This window comes from Aythya fuligula, chromosome 3, assembly GCF_009819795.1.
Source record: "Aythya fuligula isolate bAytFul2 chromosome 3, bAytFul2.pri, whole genome shotgun sequence".
Classification (NCBI taxonomy): Eukaryota; Metazoa; Chordata; class Aves; order Anseriformes; family Anatidae; genus Aythya; species Aythya fuligula.
This window is the reverse complement of record NC_045561.1, coordinates 38,706,900-38,725,982: the sequence shown is the minus strand read 5'-3', so window position 1 is coordinate 38,725,982 and position 19,083 is coordinate 38,706,900. Positions and strand designations below refer to the sequence as shown.

Below are 19,083 nucleotides of genomic sequence, written 5' to 3'. Positions count from 1 at the left end.
AATTCAAAGTTACCCTCCAAAGGTTTCCTTCTTTAATCTGATTAAATGATTCCCCTCCTGCCCCCAGCAGCACATTTTAACTTCTCCCTTTGTACGCATTTACACTCTTTAGTCAATAAGCAAAATAAAAGTTACAGAAAGGCAAGTCCGAATGCATTTAGTCTGACACAGTAGGGGATGCCTGAGACACTGGAGGCCACTAAACCGGTGGTCAATACCCAATTTCCACAAAACCTCAACCAAATCTGCTACACAGACCTGTGCCGCCCCTTCCCCAACAGCACGTTTGTCATCTTCACTATTTTACTGAAGGTTAAGAGTCTAATATATCAGGAAGGGAACAACATGCTGGAAGAGAAGAAAAGAGAGATTTGCGTTGCCTTTTTTGAAGAAACTCCCGACCCAAGAGTACAAGTACCCTCTACTGCATGTGGAATGGCAACAGAAGGATCAGGATCAATGTACCTGAACTTCTGTTCAGTGAGTTTATCAGCAATGTGTTCAGAAGTGACTACATCATCTGTAGCCACAAACCTATCCGCAGAGTTGTGCTGGAAGCAAGGGAAATATCAACAACACTGGACTGACTATCTAAGATGCTTGTGTGTCCAGTGACTGTGCTGCTCGGGGCATGCCCAGTTACCCCCCGCATGCTGTGTGAAGCTCTGCTGCAGCTACGCAGCCACCAGCGAGCTAACTTGTCCTCTGTCCTGTACTGCTCTGCCACACTATCACAGAATCATCTAGGTTGGAAGAGACCTCCCAGATCACCCAGTCCAACCTCTGAGCAACTAAATACTGGAAGAGGTTCCCCAAGGCCTCAATCACATTCAAAAGGACTTTTAGGCTCCTATGTCATTCAGGCGCATTTAAAGATTTATTCAGCTCTGTGAGTCTAATTGTTCACCTTCACTTTTAAAATTGTCAGAGCTGAATCAAGCCAGTTAAATTGGTGCAAATGCTGACAACACTAAAAATGCTCTTAAACCAATTTCAGGTTAATTTGGTAATTTAGCAACATAAAGATTAATCTAAACCTATTTGGTTTTTAGAATTGTATTGGCTTAGCTATAATGGTAAATGGTTTATCTAAATGTTTCTAATACCAACAAGCTTTCTAATACCAACAATTTTACTTTAGGAAGTACTTCTCTAGATAAAAAAAACCCACAGAGGAAAATGACAACAATGAATACAACTTTCCTTCTTGCAACTGAATTGGTCAGGATATTCAGCAAAGCACTCATCAGTAGAGAAAGTAAACCCCTTCCATGTGACTTAAATAATCTGCTTTCTTGTAAGGAGTAACCCTCTTGGATAAGCAACGCTGCTGTGAATAGGTCTAGACTTTACACAGCCATGGGTCACTAATTTAATTAGATTTCAAAGCAGCTATTCTACATTTACACTGAATACAATACTTCCTGCACCCTCCCTCATACTAAAGGAATAAAACAATCCCCCAGAAGTTTACACCTCAACGCATGAGGAAACAACAACAAAGTGTACATGCAATACCTCTAGTTACAGATCAGGTTTATATTGTCCAAGTTATCAGTAAAACCTTAACTACCTATTAAGCTGTTATTTTTAGCAAGCAAAACAAAAGGTTTTCTCCTTTCTAGTGAGATAGGATTCTGTTTGACCTGCTCTGTTCTGAAAATGACTGCAGCCAGCCAACCTCAGTACCCCCTGCCCCCCCATAATTACAAGTTTTTACTTGTATTACAAATTTGAATCAAGTTCTTCTGTACGAATAACATAAATAAAAATGAACTTTACCAGTATCAGGGGAAGTCATTGTCTTCGATAAAAAAAAACAACATGTTTTGTAGGAGGTTTTGAGGGAGAGGAGGGCAGAGCATAGGAGCCCTGCTGTGTGTCAGTGCTTGGTCTTCTGAGCTTTTCTCCTTTCAGCTAAAAATGGGGGCTGTAATTTTGACAGAGTTTTTTTTATCACATTTGTTACCCTGGGTTTCAGACTCTGCAAGGTTACTGCTCTCTTCATTTGAGTGATCCAAAGCTGCATGGACCAGTTACTCAAGGATACATGTATTGTTTTTTTTCCCCTCACTAAAAGCCATGAGGGAATAACAAGAAACGAAGTTTGTATTCCCTTCCAGGAGCTCACGTAACACTTCAAAGAATTACACAAGATAGGAGCAGTTACAGGAAGTGAAACCACTCTAATAGAAAGGACCAATTGCCTCCAGTTTCACCACCTATAAATGACCTGAGAATACTTATTATGTGACACAGTCACATTGCTACACGTGTGCTGTAATTCAGGAACATGCATGCAAGGGAAAAATATCCTGTAACAGTTGTGTTTACAATCTATGCAAATAATCTGTAAGTTTATTACAATTTAACAGAAGTCCAGCTTCAAACATCTTACCCTCCTGAAGCAGAATAAAAATTCAGACTCACTCCAGCTGTTGCGTACAAGTATGTGCTCTCTCATGCTGCGTTTTGCCACAGGAAAAGCAGATGCCAGCTTGTATCAGTTATCAATTACGTAGGCATAATCTGAGTTATCAGGCCATAATCAGAGATTTCTTTGGATCTCAGACATAAATCCGAAACTTAAGGTGTTCATTCCCTAACTTGACAATTCAGTCTTTCTACAGTTACAGCTTACTGCTTTACACGCTGTACACACAGGTGAGAGTTTTGTCAAGAGCAGATATAACGAAGCTAGTGCCAACATTTCTGGCAAATCCAACGCTTGGATTTTGTGAGCAGCATTCCCACTTTGTATGCAGCAAATTAACAACAGTAAAAGGTGACACTCGCAACAACCACTTTGTTTCTGGAAATATAAAGTCTACTAGGGCACAAAAACATTTGATGAACTTAAAAACTTGAAATTATAATAGACCGCTTACTCTCTCATGTTAACTAGTGCTAATGGCGATAAAACAATTACAGAGTGTATGGAAAAGGCATTCTGGTCATCCACTTCTCGTCTTGGTCTCCTGAGTCATCCTGCATTCTGATCGCATGATAATACCGCTGGGCCACAATATGGATTTATCATCGCATAATGGAAATGAAAAGTCAGTCAGAGTAAAATATCCAACAATTTTTTATCAAATCAAGGGTATAAAGAGCTGTTTTATGGCTTCTAGTGAATTTTGGTGTATTAGCTTAGAAATTTTAAAATCAGTGCTGTGATAAAGGAACAGATTTCCATAGAATGAAAACTGAGAAAAACATACAGAGAGATTTGAATGTCATTTAAAAATGTCCAGGACAGAGAGCACTAATGACTCATGAAATGTCTGCAGAAAACCCCAGACCCAAACATACTGTGTTATCTCACATGAACACGACACAGAGTGTAAATGAAAGCAACTAACAACGTTAGAAGGTAATCCTCATCTTTATCTGGTTGTAAACGAAAGCCACAGTGGCGAGAAGCCTTGCCCTCCTAACCTGAAAGCTAGAAAGCAAAGCACAGAGAAATAAAAGGAGTTTAATGAGGAAAAAATGTCACAGGAAGGAACAATAATAGAAATGCTAAATGAAAGAGGAAAGAAACTTTATTATTTCTTTTCAAAAGTGGCGTACTTTGCTATTCACAACAGGTAAAAGATGTTGATTTCATTAGAAGCAGTTTAAGTGAAAGTACAGGAAGGCAAAACTAAGTATAACTAAGGGGTTAACCCAAGTTTGGGGAGGGGGTCTCTATCCTAATTAGGAATATTGAGAATAAAAACCAATTATATTACTTCCTCAGTTACGGCCACTTATGCTCTAACAAATTGGCAGTATTGGTATCACCTTGGTATTAATTAGGAAGACAGAGCCCTTAACATCTCATCCAGCTATAGGGGAGTATCCCATGGTATGCAGACACAACAAGGAAAAGGGGATGAAACACAGGAGCCAGAGAACAGCATTGCAGTATTTCCAGAGAAAGTACTATCTTGAGGTATTTGAGGATAGCCCCAAAATGCCGCTGTCAGGGACCTGAGACACATACGCAGAGACTCTTGATACTCAACAGAGCTGTAGCAGGGACCAGATAAATCACCAGAGTTGTGATGAGTGTGCTGGAATCAGAGCTGTGGGAACTCAGAGGATGATGAAAGCCATCTTTAACACATCCCACCTTTTTCCTTCTCCTACCCCACAGCACCGTGCCTGAACAGTGCCAGCTCAAAATTATATCTGCCACATGAGCACATTCATAGCTACTTCTGTCTACAGCAGCAGAAAACACACATTTTTACTGCCGTGGTTGTTTTAAACCGCAGAGCTGCTTTATCAACAGTCTAGCAGAAGTTCACGTGGAGAGGACCGACCACATTGTACTGACTGCAGCCAAGCTGGTACAGGCATTAGTGAATGGCACGGACCAGGAGGGTCCACCAGAGACAGAGCAGCTTGGAAGCAATTTTCGTATTTATTCACAGCACACAGAAGAATGCTTCAGCAAAGACTCTCGAAGCAAAGTGCATTAATTAGTTAAGCCTACTCAAGTTTGTGGCTATTTTAAAACTACCAGGGTTGAGTAAACTAGGGCATGCAGACAGAAGGGCCCTCGTCCTTGAAAGCACATTGTGGGTGTTCTGAGAATTGTATTTGTTGATCTGGAACTAAATGGATTTCAAGGTCTAATAAAGAATCAATGAGTTGAATACTGTTTTTCCGGATTCCTCACTGTGACCAGGCTATATAATGACCAGAGACCCAAACAGTGTCTTCCATTGTGCTGTATTTGAGCAATGCTGGCATTAAATAATTTCCAGCATTACTCCTTATGTGATAGTTGACTCATCACAGCAAGAACCATAAAGCTGAACACTGCTGTTGTCCTTTTTACATACCCATATAACCATTTGCAAATTATACCAAGAACAGTAAAAACAAAATAATAAGGCATGGTGGGTGTAAAATCTCAACTTACTGTTATCTTCCATGGTAGGCGTTTGTGAGATACGTGGATCATTTTACAGTTAGCAAGAATTTTGTGATGAGAACTGAAATACTTCTGTCTCTCAAGTATCTCATATTACTGAAAACTGAAGAAAAGTTAACATACCTGTTCCTTTACTGCTCTTTTTCTGAGACTGTGCCACTTGTATAACCTCAGAAGCAGCATCCCTTACTACCAAATCTTCATTCTGCAGCAGAAGAATCACACATTTCCACATCGCAAGGGTATCAGAGAGACCTATATGTATTTATGGAGAAAAAATAGAATTCCATTTCTTACAAACATTCAAATAAATTACATAATTATGTTTCCACCCTTAAACATGACAAATTCAGCTAAACACTGAATTAAGGGCAGGAGAAATGCACTGCCAATCCACTAGGAAGACAACTGGGAATATAATAAAAATCTTTTCTGCTTGTGTGTGAACTTTATCTAGGTGGTTGTCTCAGCTTGGCTTAAACAGTAGATCACTCCATTCCAGTTGCATTCTAAGGGATTGCTCTAAGTAAGTTTTGGGTGTTCTGAATTTTCTATAGTTTCTAGAGTGCATAATTCCTATTATTTCCTGTAATTCCTAGAACTCAGACAGACTCCAGCTATCACCCTGGAGGCAATGCACATCACAAGCTGTACACAGCTTACAGAACCCTTGTGCCATTTAGGGGTGCCCCATGAAGGCTGACCAGCTGAAGTGCAGAAGTCACTGCATTCATAGGTTTGCTGGGGTATGATTAAAGTGGACTGACTTCAGCTCTTGTTGAGCATCCTGGTTAAAGGAATCCATTGGAACATCCCTCTTAGAGGCAGTCAGTTGTGAGATACTATCACTTTCTGGTGATTGCAGAGAACAACAGAGTGGCTGCTTCACTGCTGCGCTGGTTTGCTTCAAGCATGTTATCAACAGGTCTATCAGAGATTTATGTTACAAGGCTGGCCAGACAATTAAGTCTATTGCACTGCTTGGCCAAAATGAACTGCTTGAGGCTTTACTTCACAGGCAGAAGAAGCGTTCCTGTATTTCATATGAATTGCCTATTTGGGAATAGCATGGAGTATAATAATTTCTGAAAGTAGTTGCTTTTTTATAGCACAATATGCCCAGTAATGTTACACTGGCACAGCTGGAGCAGAATAATTATCCTATTCTACATTCAATCACCAGCTTTCTGACCTAGACAAGTTGGTATCGTACCTGCCAGAGGTGGAAGACTGCAAATGCATTTTCCAGAAAGACTCTTCTGAACACTCGAGCAACATGATGGAGAAATGGGGGAATCCAGTACATGCTGACCTGCACTGGCCCTCCTCTTATGAATGCACTTCAGGAAGCCTTGAATGTACTTCAAGGAAGCCTATCAGAAAGACTACAGCTGCAATTCATACAACTGCATTTTTCTTTAGCTTCTGCTTTCAGGAATATGTGGTCAAACGAGCTGATGCAGAACGAGGCATAAAAATCAAAACTGTTTGTGTGTGCATGACCCCCTTAACAGAATGATTCTGGGTTTATATCACTGCAGCTCAAGAGGAGCTCATGCCTTTGATTCTCGCTGCAGCACTTGACAGTTTCAGAGCTGTGAAGAACCCCAGACTGGCAATTCTAGGTTGTTTGGAGGATTAGTTCTGCATCTTTCTTACCCAGGTCCGATTTTCAGGGCAAAGAGCCAATTTAAATGGCCGTCCACTGATGCTTTGTGGGCTTTTATTTACAGGTTGGTTTGTTTGTTTCGCTTTACTAAGATTTCAAGCATAATAAATTGCTCTCCTTAATATTATAAATATCTCTTAAAAGACATCTCAAAATAAACTACTCACTTTTGAAAAACACCATTATCTGCAGCATAACAAATACTATCATTCTTCTTGCCTAACAAAAATTTGCATCCCATCTATATGAGTGGACTCAAGCTACTCAAACTAGAAAGCTATAAATAGCTATCTTCAAATTATTACAGAAACCAAAAACATTTAAAGCCTACTGCCTTGCTCAAGATGCAAAACAATTTCTTTATCATTCTGGATAAACCCTAGCCTTTTAGTCACAAAATCCCCTTACTCTGTACTTTCAAAAGACAGGGAAAAAAAGGGAGGGTTGGGGGGAAAGGGGATAGTTCTTTAAATAAATAAAAAAAAACAAAACCAATAAACTCTTCTGTTTAGTAGACCACAGAATTTCACATAGCTTTGTCTCTCAGTCAGTAATATGTTGTTGAATAAGGCTGTGAAGGGTTTTTGTTTGTTTGTTGGGTGGTTTTCTAAGTAGATTGTTTAATATTAACTTTAAAAAAAAAAAAAATCATCGTACCTCTGTAGTACGATGTGATATAATTACTAACCATTCTCACAGTAGAATGTGTTGTTCCACAGTAGAATGTTTTTCTTAGACTGAAGCTTTTAATTTCAACATTCAGCCAACAGAGTTTTGCTGGGCAACTAAAAGCATGTCCACATCACCAACAGAATATGTCAGAAAGACCTGGGTCAGAGTAACTGCAAGCCAGTAAATCTGTACAGAGATGTAGAGCGGCCTGCAGACATTACAGCACCTCACACTCCCCTTCTGAAGAGTTACTGCAAGAAGCTCTACACATGTGCTCTTTCTACCAGAATTTAAGTAACTTCATAGCTTAAGTAAGTAATGTTTAGTACACTGTCCTATAAAAAAAAAATGCAGAATACCATTTGATTATGTGTTCTGACTATGTGTGCATATACATGTACCATAATACAGTCATGTGATAACCGGGTTTCATCTAAAAAGATCCAGAAAATTAAGTGTGTTCAAACTACTCACCAAGAACGAGCTTCTCATTGATCAGAAGGAATGGTGTTATACTTTTAAGTACCTCAGCAGCTGCTAACAGCATTTCTGTCTGTTGCTCATCTCCACAAAAAGAAATTATCTGTTGAACCCATTTCTTTAAGACCTCCTCTGAAATCTGAAAGCAGAAAACATGTGGGAGAAATATACTGTACCACTCAGTGGTATTGGTGACTATCATATTAAACTGCCAAAGAGATACAATGCATTAGTAAAACCCTTTTTTTTTTTTTTTTTTTCCAACATGGTCAATCTTATGTCCATTCAAAAGTTGGTTTGCTATGTCACAAACAGTTAAGATAGAAGGTTTTCCTTTAGTTGTACCCATATTCATAGTCAATTCTCTTACTCTGCCCCTTTACACTAGACTCGCCAATGACCACACAAGTCAAAACATGTCCTTTCATCCTCTATTCTAAACATGAAAGCTAAAGACAGATACACTGGACTGTAACAGAAAAAAAAAAAAAAAAAAAAAGGAATTCACGGGAGCATCGTACATGTAGACTAGTACACGCATCTGGAAAAACAGCAAAGAGCATGTGAACTGTAGCAATCAATCATGGTAGGAATTCTGGTAACAATACAGTGCTTGGTGAACAGGAGAAAGCAGCTGCATCTGTCTCCTCTGCAGATACAGGGGATGGACAATTGGTTTTACTGATACTGCTGAGCTAACCTGGGCTCTGACAGCATGTGCATTCAAAACAGTGAAGGAATCTTGGTTGATTGGTGGCTGATATGCAGCAAAGCTTGCTATCCTGAAAGCCAGAGAGTTACAAAAAAAAGAACAGGAAAGAAAAAAAACCTTCAGTTGCCACCTTGTGGAAAATATTTAGTCCTCAGTCATACACTAGGAAAATGACAACTTGGGAATAACGGACCAAAGCTTTGACTCTTTTTGACGTGTAGCGATGGCTCAGATTTTTTTTAGAAAGAAATAACATGCATTTTACTCGCAAATTGAACTGTGCTCCCAAGGCTTGTCAACTCTGATGTCCATTCGGACAGCTGGGCTGTAACAGGGAAGTAGTAGTCCTCGTGTATGAAAAGAAAAGGAGCACAAGCTCAGCTTGGAAACATTTAGGCTGTGTGCAACTATACTTTTTTTCCCTTTTCTGTTAATTTTGTTTTTACTAAAGAAAGTGAAAAAATGAAGCAAGTAAGGTACAGAAGAGAACCAATGTCAAGGTGAGCCAAGTTAAAGGGCACAGAAGTGCAGGAGGACTCATCGAGGGGCAAATGAAACCTCGCTCGTGCTCTGCCTCACTGGGAGTGGTTCGTGCCTGTGTACCAGCGCTGCACGCAGGGACGGAGCCTGAGCATTTCCTACAGAGTTTGTAATGGGCTAAACAAAATAAAAATCTCCTCAAAGATTGCAATTACTCAAATTTTGAACGGACACATGCATTATCTCAAGCAACCCCTCCTACAGATGCACAAACTGAATGCAAGCCCAAAGAAATTTAGATGTAAAACTCCTGGTGTACCTGATCTTTTATAAAGCAGAAGGCACTCTCCATACAGATGTCTTAGGTCTCCCATGATTTACAAGCTTATTAGGAGGAGTTGTGTTAGCGTCACTACAGCTCAGATCGTGCCAGCATTTTTCACTAATTCCTCTTCATAAATTATCAGAAAACTGCACAGCAACATTATGTTCCAAGTCTATTTGTGAACCCAAGTTTACCATGGGTGTTTTATTGTTTATGACTTGAAGTCCGTGCATTTTGCCTTTCTTAAACAAAAAGAATTAACAACATAAGTCATTTTAATTTTCCCACTTCTCGTGTGCAATTCTGTGGCTTTTTTTTAATGAGACAGAAGTTTATGTAACATACAATGTGAATCAATTCTGCTGTGTATTTTATAAAACACAACAGCTGTAAGGAAAAAATTAAGTATCCATAAAGTGTGTTTTGTATCTTCGAAAACGTAAAAAAATAAAAATTGCCTGGTATTAAAAGCTGCATCAGCACTGCTCTATGCATATATATGTGATATCACAGACTGACAACTTAAAATCTAAAGAAACGTGAGGCAGTAATTTGTGTTGCTATCAGTCTCAATCAAATAGTCCATAAAAACAGCAACAGAGAACAGAGCATCTTGAATTTTACAAGGGTTCTGATATTTATTCTAGTGTTCAAAAAACAATTTTTAAGAGGAAATTCAGTGAGAAACTCCACACAAACAGCAGGCTGCAGTGCTCGGAAAGCAGTGACTCCAGGCTGAGACTTGGCAAGGCTGGATCAGCCTTGACACCACCGCACGTTGTGGCCTCCCCTCAGAAAGGCCGTCCTGCTGCCCCCCTGCAACCGGGAACCACAACTTCAGGATACAGATGGTTCATTCCAGGGTGTTAATTAGTTGGCCTTTTTCTTTCCACGTCATAGTGACTACTTCGGATGGTCTCAGAAGTTGAAATTAATCCATCAAAAAAATTATTTACGTATTTTAGCTTGGAATAACTTTCAAAGGGATGTACTGAGGTGCTGCTGGTGGAGGTTTTGCTTCCAAATGCAGTGCTTAGTTCAGAAGGGAAGACGTAATGGCAGAAAAACAAATGCTTGGGGCATGACACAGGAAAACACAAGCTTGGGGCTTCTATCCAAAAGGAGCCACATTACTTCTACCATCGAAAACTCCAGAATTAAGCTGCTCGTTTTCTCTTACCTGCTGATGATTCTGTAGAAGATGCATAACCAACTTCGAGGCAAATTTGAGAGCTACGCTTTGAATTTCAGCACTGAGAAAAAAAAAGGTAAAGAACATATCAAAACAAAGCAGTAACTTCTGTCATCATTTCATCTCTAGAAGAAAAACAGCCAGCTCTTAATCATTCCTGACTATCACCAATGGGTGTTTTTCAAGCTGAGCACTCAGAGCTTTACGTTACAGATCATGATGTTAGTTAATTTTTCAGTTAATATGCAAATAAAATACGCTCTTTCTTCACCTCTTTACCTTCCTGTAGAAAAATACATTTGAAATTGGAACCTGAGTCAAACAAACCAGACATTATTTGCAACGATAAACAAGAGCATTTCTTCAAGCTGGCATTACTTTCCAGAAATCTCTCTTCTGCAACTGCTAGGAAAGTCAGTAGTGCACAATGCACCAACTGCTGGCTCCTGAGCCTCGGTACTGCTCAGGGGGTCTCAAGAGAGGGTGCTTGGCACCATGGCTCCTGAAGGGTTGGGTCTCTCGGCAGGGAATGGCAACACCTGAGCAATACGGTCTGCTATTTCAATGACATCCCTTTTCAATAGCACCAGCCAGTGTTATTTTACCAAGTGTATCTTATTTCATTCCAGAAATAAACACACCACATCATTATTTAAACTTGACAAATTTTGTGCAAATCAACCACAAATGTGCACAGCTATCTCATGCTGTCCTACACTCTAAATCCTAAATATTATAGATTGGTAACATGGTGGCATGATATCTGTATGATTTCCAGAAGAGACAGCCACCACTACTAGCAACAGGACAGTCTTGCCCTCAGAGTCTGGACGCTTTTCACCCTGTTTGTCCATTCTTTTATGAACAGACTGACACAGCCATCTAATTCAGTGTGAACTACAAACTGGCACTTACTGCTGATTAAGTCTCATTAAGGATTGCAATAACTATATACTTTCAATAACTATATACTGATGGAGGGGAGCACACAGTAGACAGACAGTTTGGTTTCTCTGGAGGCACATTCAAAGATGTGCTATACACTTGAATCTACGCTTAGACTATCAATTTCTCCCAATATATACTGCAGGTTAGGAAACCCGAGCAGAAGCAGCCAGCCCTGACCAGTTAGACTTCAGGACAGTGTGTGCACCAGATCTGAAGGTACAGCTAAGTCTCAGTTTTCTTCTCTTGTGCATTCAAAACTTTATACTTGCATCCAAATAATGTGAAAAAATGAGTAACATCAGTACTGGGGATATGCATCCAGTCTACAGGATGGAATATACAACACACATAAATTTAAGCATGGCTGAACAGGCCACAATGCACAAGAAACAAAGCCTAAATTCAAATAATCTTGTAAAGACCAGTTAGGCCTAGGTTTTTATTTTTAAGGTTAACTGCTTTTGCTAATCCAATAAGTGAAATCGGGTCTGTCACTTTCTACAGATCGTCCATAGAAAACCAGAATAGAATGGATAGCAGATGCAGAGTGATTTAGTGTGTGTTTGGATCCTCACCTCTATGCATAAATGGTGTTTCCTGATTGCCATTTGGAAGAGCTATAGTCACTGGCTATCATCTGATAGATGTAGTAACTTATTATTCGTGAACCGTATTGCTGGACATTTATAGGGTGCTTGCCAGTATAACTTGAGGGCCATTTTTAACAATTCAGATCCATGTCTAACTTCTCCAAAAAATCTCATCAGAAGGTATCTTTTTTCAAAATAGGCCATGCTTACATGATTTTTTTAATCAACATATAGCCCCAAAACCCAATAAATTGACACTTGAATATTCAAGGTTTTTCAAAAACAACTATCTAATATTCGTGGCAGACCATACCTGTTGTAGATATCTACAATGTTTAAACTCCAGGTTAAGAGCTCATTTGGATTCATTTTTATAGAGCTGTCAGTCTTCGGAAGCACTTTTCTGAGATCCATCATGTACAGAATTTCCAGCACCTGCACACACAATTCACAAAAAAAAAATTTACAAACAATCTCAATGTGAATGTGTACATGCGAGACTAATAAAAATCTGACTTAAGCCCCACTCTAAGAAGGTTCTCTCCTGATAGTGTTAGAAAAGCGAAGAGGAAAGTTCTTGCCTTTACTAAAGAACATGTTATAGAATTATAACAAAGATCTATTCAATGGTACAAAAAAACTACTCAAACAGTATTTTAAAACATCATGTATGTTTGAAATATACTTACAAAAATTAAGAATATCATTTAGTTAAAACATACCAAACATCAATAAAGTAGCACACTCCTACCTTGTAAAAACAGTCGAGATTCTTTTCCTTCAGAGCCATTTTGAGAAGAATGCCTTCCAAGTCAACAAGCAAACACAACACACCTTCTTCTGCAATCTGTTTGGCATTCTCTAGTTTCAGCCACAGTAACACTGCTTCCAATGCAAGCAGACGTACTTCATGAAACTCACTATGAAGGAGATGATGTATTGACAATGGTGGCTTGGCTATTTTCTTTGCAACAGGTGAACTGCTGCTCTGGATGTCAGCACCTGTTGTCACTGATAGCACGGATATCACAAGTTTGGTGATGCTCTGGAGATACTGTGTCAGTCCAGGTACTGCAGATGAGTAGGGAACTCCTGTCATCAGTTCAGAATCTGAGATAACTCTGTTCATCTCTTCCCAGAACTCAAGCAGCTGCATTCCTGAAACAAGAATAAAACTAAGTCAAGTGACAAATCCAAGATATTACAATCTGTTGCAGGCAACAAAATCATTCTGAAGTTGAAAAACTTCAGGTATGCAAAAGGCCTCCCCAGGATAAATTCAGGAATAAAATGAAAACATAGATTCTCCTTTTATACTAATTTAAATTATTAAAAAGCTCTCCTAGATATCATGTCTATTCATATTTAAATACAAATAAATAGGACACAGACTTTTCTGAAAACTATAAATTGTCCATCATGTGGCAAGAGCTTCAGACAACTTAAGACTACTACAAGACTTCGTAGATTGCCTTTCATCCAATTATAACCATTGGCGTTTTCTTAAACCAAGTTGCTAATAACAGTCCAGCAACTTGTGTATGTTTTGCATTGTCACTATAAAAAGTGCTTTATGTACACATACTTATATATATATATGAAAAAAAAAAAAAAGTAGGTAGTTTGGAAAGTCAAAAAGGATCAATACAAACATACAATCATATCCCCCTTGATTGAGTAACTCTAGAATCAGAGACTGGCTCAGCAAAGTGCTCTCTGTCAGCCTACCCAGCTGCAAGTGAAGTCAGGAGAAACAAGGACAGGGCCACTCTGGTCATTCTGGAAGTCCCACCCTTTGCAGAGCTTCCGTCAGTAAAGGATACTGTTAAGAAGATGCCCTTGCTACGTAAATAGATTTCTCCTGTCTGTACCAATCTAAAGAATTTATAGAGTTAAAACAACAACAACAAAAAGTTATGTTTTTCCTATGCCTAAAAATAAATAAATAAATAAAAAGAGGTGCACAGTAATAATCCACCTCATACATGGAGGCAGGAACTGCAACACCTTGCACTGCTGTGACTGCCCCCCAGTTGCACAGCGCAGCCCAAGAACCTGCTTTAGGGCACCACCACCTCCTGGAGTTAACAAAAAGCTCACTTCTGTCTGCGGTGCCACAGGCTTTCCGGCTCCATCAAAGCTGTCAATGTTGACACAAAATGTAAGAAACAATCAGCAGTCCTCTCCCTCCTACGGACGCAGACCGAAATCCTCACATTCCTTGAGTTCATCAGCCATCTCCATCACCAGCAGGAACGAAGACTTTTGTGATACTGAACCCGAGGTATTTGCCCAGTTTGGAGATGTTTGTGTTGCTTGTGCCGCAAGGAAATTAATATGCTATATCCCACAAAATTCAAATATAAACATGAAATAAGGGAAAGTCCTAAAGAGAAATTCATCCAGAGAAAACGCTGCAACTCGTGCTGCAGGATGTTAGAAGGTTGTTTGTTGTATCAAATTGCATTAAAAGTAAATACAAAGATTACAAAGATTAAAGCAGACTTAGCTAGTTTTCTTCAGTATCTACAAGGGAATAACTCATTGCCACATATTTTGCTACTTACAATTCAGTAAACAGGGAGTACTACCAAAATACCAAAAAGCCTACCCAAATTTTACCATTAAATTGCTGAACTTGACATGAAGCTGTGATGCAAATATGGAATCCTGTTTATTTATTTATTTATTTATTTTTAATTTTTTTTGCCCTTGAAGATGTTTCCCTAATCCTTCTATTTACAGTGAAATTTCCTGCTCTTTCATACTCAAATCCGAATGCCTGCAAAGCCATCTCAACATGTTTGACATTTACATGGAAACTTGACATGGTTGTGATTGTCCAGCATAGAAGGCAGAAGCATTTTCTGAGTAATTCTGGACCAGCTTCAAAGAAATTTGGTGTTTGAAAGAGATTTGCAGACATATTAGCTCTGTCATACATGTTTTCACCAAAGTTTGTTTTCTGACCGGATCTGATGTAGCCAAAGAAACTGCAGCATCACCGTGAACCCATGTCACAGCATAATCTTCAAGATGGCTTCCATCTCCTAACATGCAAATCGGTACATTTTACTCCCCACATTTTCCAAAACCCCTCCAAACAGACTGGCATTAAATACCAGAATTATAGCATAAACTAGTATTAATGCCTATGTCACACGACAAGTATCCAGCTGCCAGAACTCCTTAATTTCTGAACCGTCTGGTTGCCTTGGAGAGGGATTAGGCTGTGGTCCCAGTTATTTATTACACAGCCAGACTCCACAGACACCGGTTTTACAACAGAAGCAATCCCAGGCAGCTGAAATAGAAAGGTTTGAGCTCAAGTGCCTCAGTTCCAGAAGAGAAATGGCTTCAGTTTCAGAGCTTTCTACCTGCTGCCCTCAGCCGCATTTTGGCGGCAGGCTTTTCCCCTAGCTGTTCGTACCACCTGGGTATTCCTAAGACTTGCAAGAAGTGCCTCGTGTCCTGTCTGCATTGCTCTACAGTGAGGGACAGCTATGACAGCGAGCAGTGGCACTCCTGTGAAAGCCAGGAGCTGGCCATGCTCCATGTTTCAGATCCGATGTTTCACTTGAATTTTGCAAGGCCAACATAGCCTCACCCTGTGTCATCTTCTTTGGAAGAGAAAATTATTTCCATACAGAAACCTGGCAGAGCTACTAGCTCCTAGAGCTCCTAAGCTTGCAGAGACTGCAATGCAATAGCTTTATGGCACAGATGCTCTCCTTTGGTGCCTATCAGACGCCTGTTCTCTTCTGGAAGCCTTTTGGATGACTTCTGTTTTTCCCATCTCGTTGTGAAGGACTGGGCAGCCTGGCTCATCTATTTTACAGAAGGTCTCTTCAAAATTGGATGTCTCAACAGGAAGACTGACAGCAAAATACGATTGTCTACATTTTTGCTTAGCCTCAGAGCACCACAGAGCAGATCCTTCTACATTCATCTTGTGGTCTACACATTCCAACACTCTCTTTCACACAAATACATACAGAAGGAAAGACCCCCCCCCCGCCCCCGTCTTACTACAATGCGGTGGAAATATTCCTGCCTTCAACTTCATCTCTATGAAATCCTTCCTGGCTTTCATGTAAATGTTTTCTCTTCTGCTTAACTTTAAGTAAACTCTTTTCTTTGGCTTAAAACAAAGTATCTGACTAAACCAAAAAAGCACACTGGTTCCCAGAGTGAATGTCTGGTGCTGTTAAGACGCAGTAGAGGCACACTTTTATTTACAAACAAAAAATACTGTACAATTTTGACGACCAGCTGCTGCAAGAAAGAACAAATTTTGGCTGACGTAACATGGACCATAGCAAAGGGCAGTCTATTCCAGGACGCCAAGAGATGCAGAAAAGCCCCCAAGAATTAAGTGGATTAATTTTTTTTCCCCCTTTAAGGATTGCCTCATTTGTGTGGGACAGGAAGGCTCTCTTCTAGGATGTGACACATCTTACACAACCACTTGGTTCTACTCACCACAGCGCACGAACATCTCGCAGTCTTCCTCAATCCCTTTATGTCTGCAACACTGGGATACGCACACAACATCCGTATCATCAACAGAGACAACTAATACTTAGGAAAGTAGATCTCTAACTCAAAACATGCATTCCCTGTACTATTTCAGAAGAGTGTTTGGAAAAAATTAGTATTATTTTTGACAGTTAGGGATATAGAATTTTGACATGGTTGTCATTTTGGGAGGGGGCAGGTTTGAAAGTTTGCTTTTTTATCCTATTTGTGATCAAACCATACTTACAGTGAGTTATATGCTCATCCACAAATGACAGAAATCATTTGAATTCCTTCTATATTTAAAACCTGAAGTTTCATCACCTTGTCAGCTGATGTACAGCATTGGTTATGTATTTCTGTTAGACCAGGTAACTTTACAGAGGCTATTTAGGCTACTGCCAATTTGACACCTCTCTGTGAGGAGCTTTTTTACTGAATCTGTGATTATGATACATTTAAGTATCTTCACACTTTGGATAAATACTGAGATCAATTCCTGCATGCAGCCCCTCAAGCATCCATGCCATCTACCATCCTCCTACTAGAGGCTCCAGAAGAGAAGAACAAAGTAGGGGGAAAGGAAAGAAATTATTACAGACACCAGAAATCATACTGACACACTGTGAAGTCAGACAATAAAATTACAATGGCAACAACAACATGTTGCTGCATCTGCAGCACAATGTTATGGGAAGGGAACAAGGTCCAAACACCAAAAATCTGGATATTCAGCATCATTCACCAAGATCTGCAGGAAGCTGGAATCTCTTATGGACTGAGGAGAGGTTAAAATCCTTTGCACCCAAAAACTACCTTCTATCCAAGGCTATCTAAAGAGGCTGCAGGAATATATGGAAGGCTGAAATGTAATCAGAGCTAAGAAAAGATTTTCCTAGATGAGTATCAAGGAAAAGTATTTTATTTCATATTTTCCCTTTTTATTAGAAGTGGATTAGGAGAAGTCACTGGTAAATGAGAAGAAGAAACAAAGAACAGAAAAGCCTCTTTTATTGCAATGAAGAACTAAGATAACTGTTTATGATCAGGGGAAGGCCATATTTCAAGTAGGATGTTTTCTTTTAAAGACTCCTGCAGTATCTTCAACATCAGAGACTAAGCATCAGTACTCACAACACAATCCAAAACTACAGACAGGAGGGACCACCAGAATCTACTGATAATCTACTACTGCAGACAGAAGCATCCCATTGCATTTGCTAAAGTATAAAGGGAAAGTTCTGAAAAGGGAAAAAAAATAATAATGCACACCTGGTACTCGACCTGCCCCTACCATTTTACTGTCTGTGCAATCCCAAATAACTCCCTCTATCTTGGCCCTCCAACGATCTGATCCTCAGCTCTTTCATTCTCCTGTCTGCCAGTGACGTGGATATTCTAGTTTCAGCTTTATTTGACACAGTCACGGAAATGCAGTGACCATGTTTGTGCCGGGCAATTCTGCCATCAACAGTGCTGACAGATACGGGGGTTATTGGCTGTTTCAGATGAGGTGAAAGCTTCATAACTCCAGAATCAGAGACTCATTTGAGTGTTTAAAAAAGGGAATTCAAACACCATGCTAAATCATCAAGAGCTGGCAATACCAACGATCTCTATAATCCCAGCACCAGACAGTTTTCCATATGTAAAATGGGAAGCTACTTTGTCATCTTGAAGTTCATAAGTTATGAGCTACAATGGAAAGGGAGGGTTCGTGTTTAAGATCTTATTTTGAATGCATGCTGGTAAAACGAAGAAACAAAAATGCAAGCCATCTTGATGCATCTTTAGCCCATAATGCTAAGATACTTCAGGACAAGCAGACCTGTATGGATTGAATTAGAGTATTGGTTACCTGTCTACACTTCCTTTTGACTTGTCTACTGCAATGTCAGCAGGCACAGACCATTCAGATGATGCTGTAAATGTTTTAAATCTTTACTTTTCTCGAATCAAAACAGTAACGCTGACCAAGTGCCACAGACAATACATTGGCACACTGAGTTTATATAATTTGTGACATAATGAACAAAAATTGCTTTCAATTTGTTCAGATGGACTTTTTTTTCTAAGCTAATTAGACCAAATAATCAAAACATGCATTAGCAAACTGCCAATGTTTTTGTTCACAATAATTGTTTGGCTACACTTCTTACGAATTTAGGTAAAGGAAGTTACAGTATGATTAAAATAACTAACCTATTTATTCCTGCCAATTTTTTTTTTTTTTTTTTTTTTTTTACCATGTAGACATTATCAGATTCTAAGTTAGCCTGCAGGAAAACTCACCTTACTTACCATTTAGCTTCCTTTCAAAACAAGAAAAACAAAGAAGTACAATATATAGCAGAAAATAAACTGGTGGGCACAACCTTCAAATGCTATTTGAAAGCCCTTTAACTACAATTTCATTCAGGCAAAATGTTTGAGAGATTGCTACTTAAAAATAAATAAATAATTGTGCTTTCATTGCAAAGCATCTAAACATTTACACACTATTTCTACCAATACGTAACTTCAAATCAAAAAGACCAAGGGTATCTAAGAGAATGGTATTTCAATATGTT

General features: G+C 39.3%; 1 protein-coding gene across 1 annotated transcript in view; it reads right to left on the bottom strand.

Moving 5' to 3' along the window:
• THADA (THADA armadillo repeat containing) overlaps positions 1–19,083 on the bottom strand; it is a 161,199-nt gene that overhangs the window by 23,844 nt on the left and 118,272 nt on the right. Inside the window, exons 32-36 of the mRNA XM_032184350.1 lie at positions 12,747–13,153; positions 12,309–12,430; positions 10,446–10,518; positions 7,743–7,887; positions 5,051–5,182 (exon numbers count right to left, since the gene is read on the bottom strand). Of these exons, the coding sequence (XP_032040241.1) occupies positions 5,051–5,182; positions 7,743–7,887; positions 10,446–10,518; positions 12,309–12,430; positions 12,747–13,153 (879 nt within the window). The remainder of the gene's footprint in view (positions 1–5,050; positions 5,183–7,742; positions 7,888–10,445; positions 10,519–12,308; positions 12,431–12,746; positions 13,154–19,083) is intronic.